We start from the raw sequence: 5145 nt of genomic DNA on the forward strand, positions 1-5145 counted from the left end.
GCATTCCATCTTTCAAAGGATTCCACATCTATCCAACCATCAAAATGCCATATCATCAATACCTGTGGTACATGTATCTACAAGTTTGCTTAGATGAATAGCAACACAAACAAATAGCTAGCTGATCTAATAGATTTGATTATAACTACGTACATTACCACATGGATATCTAAATTCTCAAAAGTCAAACACACGAGATGCTTTTAAGTTGGGCCATGCAACAACACAAGTAGTTTGACTTTAAAGATACTTCATTTTACAAGTCATCGCGAAAAAGAAATAAATTTCTTTAGTAGACACTCTGGTGTTTGATGGGCCAATACTAAGTCTGACTTAAAGGCTAAACCATTTCTCTAATTCCCCAATTTTTCTTCTCTTTCCTGGTAAGAATCATCTAGCTTCCCCAAGGGAGTTCATGTAAGTATTAGTACAAGGACTAATACTCTGTTCGGTTTTTCACTGAGCTACCATAAGACTTGTTATTTTCTTTCCAGGAATAATTGCTTATGATGATCAAATTGATGTACAATCCCTTTTATGAACATGAGAGTACAATAGATCATATGAAAGCAATACAGCACCTGACTACGTCACAAGGTAAGTCACTACATAAGGGTGCTCCCAAGAAATTTCACCTCTAGCAACTTCCTCTGCTATAGACTTCCTAGATCAAACTCTCTAACAGATGCCGTACTCCTATAGAGAAAAACAGACCTAACACTCAAGATAAAATGGAAGATACAACCCAACCATCTTATGACAGGGAGATGCAGTCCTCTTCCTTTTTGATGTCATATTCATTGTTTTAGAAGCTATATATCTACACAAACTGGATCAAACACCACCAATCTATCCAAAGCAAAATGGGAATGCTTAGTTTCAATTGATGTAAAACCCATTGATGTGCAACACCTGAGTAAATGAAAGGCAGGCATCACTAAAAAAAATTGAGCAATTGTCCTAAAATCATGTCATATAAAGTACAATTATTAATGCATCAGTTTAGTAAAAGCCTGGTTTAAAGGTCGACAACCATTGTAAATAGTAAAAATCATTATGCCAAAGCAGGTATCCTACCACTGATCCTTGAATTTCCAGCTAGCAACCAGCATAATATCAGGAGAAACTATTCTAAATAACCCCTTTATATGTTTAAAAACTGGACAAAAAAGATTGCCATTCATAGAAAATAAATCAAGATAACCACGAACGTTACACACTAGATTTATGAGATAAAAATATCTCCATACATAGCTCATAATAGTTTAATAAATTCCTAGTTCTTCATAGACAAAAGCAATGATGCATTTCCAGATATTAAAAAAAGAAATAGCAGTCACGATGAAAGGGAAAATGCAACTCATCCCTCCACCTTATATGACATGGAAATGCAGTTGTCTCTGTTTCAATGCCACATTCATGGGATTAGAAGCTTTATGTATCCTCAATCTAGATCATTTCCCCACTCCCCAAAACAAATCCAAGACAAATTGAAATTGCTTAGTATCAACTGACATAAGGACGGTTAAAATACAGCAATGGAGCACATGTAAGTTAGGCATTGTAAAAGAGTTGCATGGAGCAGTTGCATCAAAATGATAACTTGGTAATTAGAGTACCAAATGCATGCCACTAGTCCAAGCATGAGTTTCAATTCCCAACAATTAATCGTAAAGATTATAAACCATTACACCAGTATCACTATTGATCCTTGAATTTGCAATTACCAATCAAACCAAGAGGAGAAACTCACCAAATAATCCCTCTGCATGTTCAAAACTAGACAAAACTTGGACTTCATAGAAAGTAAACCCAGAAAACTACATACATAAATAAGAAGTGTTTTGAACTAAAAACGTCTCCATACTTTTCTCTAAATAGTCTAGCAACATTAAACATTAGTTCATAAGCAAAAGAGCAATCCACAGTACAGCCAGTAACTGTACAATCCACCGAAGACAGTCATTTCTTTAGTACTGGTTCATCAGCATAACCTCTAAATTCCTAAACACGACCATCCCACAAGCATTCTACCCCAACTTTACCTCCTCTCAAAAGATCACCCAATTCTTTTGGCGGATCCAAACCAAGACTATTGGCACGCTCCCATCGATCCAATCGACTCATCCCAATGCAGGGCCCGTACGCCATGTTCATGTCAAACTGCCTCAACAAATCCTCACTCTCGTCATAATCACCTAAAATAAAAAACAGAAACAATGAATTAGCATTTCTTTTTCATGCATTATAGAAATCCCCTAATCAAAACCACCCCTTAGCAGAGGAATTCCCAGGAAACAAAAATAACCCATAACGAAACCCTAAAAATCCAACAATGCATTTATCTATTTCGACCATAAAATCATTCTGAACCCACAAATTGAACAGTCTATTTGTAGGGTTAAACATGCATTATAATAAAAACCCTAATCTTTCCCTTTCACTTCCCATCTCTTCCATTTTGATAAATAAAAAAAAACACAAAAATCCATACATAGATAGTTAGAACAATTGAAACAGAGAAAACACCACAGAGAGCGAGTGAAGGATAGCGAGAAAGAAAGGACCTTGAAGGTCGAGGGAACCGTGAGAGATGAGGGCGGATAGTTGAGCACCATCAGAACCTAAGCTTGCAGCGGCTTTTGAAGATTTCTTGGTGGAAGACTTTGGTTTCGATTTGGGCTTTGCAGGTGATTTACTAACGCCGCTCTTCTTCTGTCTGTAATAGCCTTTGATGCCTCCAGATGCCATGGCTGCTTCCCTGCTTCTCTCCTCTTTTCAAAATTTGAATTTGTAATTTGCGTGGAGCCTTTCTAGTTTTCTATTTTCTAGTGATTTCCGATTTGTGAGGGGTCCTGTCTATGGCACCGTGTTAACTATACCATGGGTGATAGAGAGCGCGCGCGCATTGGTCACTAGTACATAGATAATTACTAAAACAACCCCTTTATTCTATTTTTATACCAAATAACGCTGCGTGAGTAATATAGTGAATAAGGAGGGTTATAACGTGAAAAGAACATAACCTGTGGCCACCAAAATAAGGGTGTCAATCCGGTACGGTACTAGTATTCGGTATGGTTTTGGTATGGTACAGAAGTCAAATACTCCATACCGTTACCATACCATACCGGATAAATGGTGAATTTTCCATACCGATATTGTACCAACTCGGTACGGTTTCGATACAATTTTTATGCGGTATGGTATTCGGTATTATACCTATATATGGTATTCAATATGTTATTTTTATATATAAATTAATAAAATTATTACATATAATATGAAATATTGAAATATATTATATTTAATATGTTATATTGTATATATAAATTATTAAATATATGAAATACATATATATTTTTATATATATAGACATATAATTATATATATAGCTTTTAATTCGGTACGGTACCGGTATTCGGTAAAACGGTATGGTATCGATATGTACCGACGGTTTTAACCTTCATACCGATATCATACCGTACCGAGTACCATTTTTTCATATCGGTACCATACCGAATTGTTTTTGGTACGATACGGTAATACGGTTACGGTATCGATTGCGGTACACAGTTTCGGTACCAGATTGACCCTTACACAAATAGCTGGATTCGGCACCTCTCCAAGGAGCTCAACACCCAGGGAGTACCTAGGGGGCATCTAAGGGTTGCGCTGTACCGCACACATCTCGGTGCACACCTAGGGATGTGTGAGGCACAGCCCAACGGCTGGATGCTCCTTGGGTGTGTTGGGCTCCCTGGAGAGGAGCTCAATCCCAAATAGGTGGTTTCATTGACTCAACCATGTAGACAGCTTCGCCTATTGAATAGATAGGGTACCTCTTTTTGGGAAAGCTACAATGACTGAAGCAGGAGCTCTTAGGCTATTTTTTGTATTATTTTTCATTTTGTTTTTGGCCTATTTAAAAAAAAAATCATTACTGAAAATCAATTTTGATAAAAAAAAAATAAAAACTGTTTGGTAACCACAAAACATAATTGATTGTAGAATGAAAAATACGTTTGTTATGCTTATATGCAAATGATTTTTATAACCATTTTTTAAGAAAGGACCCAGCCCATATGTAGTTTAAATAGGGGAAAGAGATACCCTCTTCATCCATCTTCATCCCCAATCTGAAACCCTCCTTATCCTAGATACAACATTTTGAGTATATAGTTTGGACTCTGCTATGGACACCCTGCGGAGCAACCTGGAGAAAGAATCCCTGTCAACAAGTTGAGGGCTTTGGGCCCTTTCTGCAAAAATGGTTATAAAGCATGCTAAGGAAGGAAAAACTCCAAAAGAGAAAAACATACAACCCCCATCTTACCTTTTCTTCAAATTATTATTATTAACATGGCGTCATGAGAGTAAAAACATTTGATGTCTCACCCTTTCTACAAATTATTATTAACTTGGAATAAGCCAAGTTTCCCAGATACGACATATAGCCCCACTCCCATCTTCCAGGGAATGGATTCCACTTGGAATCATGGAATTTGGATAAGCATCGGCAGAGGAAGGAAAAAATCCAAAAGAGATACCATAATCGACTAAAAACTTATCACGAATCAGGGTCTTACGACAACGGCGACTTGAGGCAACTCGACCATGGATGTGCTCTACTGAGTTGAGCGAATATGTCTTGGAGTTTATTGACGATTGGAATTACAGAATGACCGAGAGGAGTAGCACTCGACGATGACGACGAACTTTGCGGAGCAGAGACTGGTTGTTGCCGGCGTTTTGGTCGTTGAAGCCTTGCGAATGTTCACCAAAGGGTTTCGAGGCAGGTTGTTGCTTCGGTCGGCTGCCATGAGCGGCGATCAAATGACGCAACTCTTTTTTCCCCCTAAATTCCTTGTTCGGAGAAGAAGAAGAGGAGGTGGAGGAAGGGGGACTGGGGTCTTGCCTTTCTAATTAAAGGAGTCATTCTCCTTTACCCTCAACTTTGAGACTTTATAAGCACATGCTCATTAAAGTACCGAAAAAATGACTAAGAAGGATTTTTGGTCAAAATCCATAATAAGGACTCAACTCTATTATGGTTTTTCTATTATTTTGATGTTTTGTAAATGGAAATAGGGTCCATAAATTGTACCAAACACTTGTAAAAACGTTTATGTGTCAGAAACAAAA

The 5145-nt window shown here is 37.5% G+C and overlaps 1 protein-coding gene across 1 annotated transcript; it reads right to left on the minus strand.

Moving 5' to 3' along the window:
- Window positions 1-1802: 1802 nt before the first annotated feature.
- LOC122644629 (DNA polymerase delta subunit 4) lies at window positions 1803-2817 on the minus strand. The gene is made up of 2 exons (XM_043838011.1): window positions 2568-2817; window positions 1803-2198 (listed from the first exon to the last, which is right to left on the minus strand). The coding sequence occupies exons 1-2, from the start codon at window positions 2749-2751 to the stop codon at window positions 2005-2007; spliced, it is 378 nt and encodes a 125-aa protein (XP_043693946.1). The 5' UTR covers window positions 2752-2817; the 3' UTR covers window positions 1803-2004.
- Window positions 2818-5145: the final 2328 nt, after the last annotated feature.

Source organism: Telopea speciosissima, chromosome 11 (genome assembly GCF_018873765.1).
Source record: "Telopea speciosissima isolate NSW1024214 ecotype Mountain lineage chromosome 11, Tspe_v1, whole genome shotgun sequence".
NCBI classification, from domain to species: domain Eukaryota; kingdom Viridiplantae; phylum Streptophyta; class Magnoliopsida; order Proteales; family Proteaceae; genus Telopea; species Telopea speciosissima.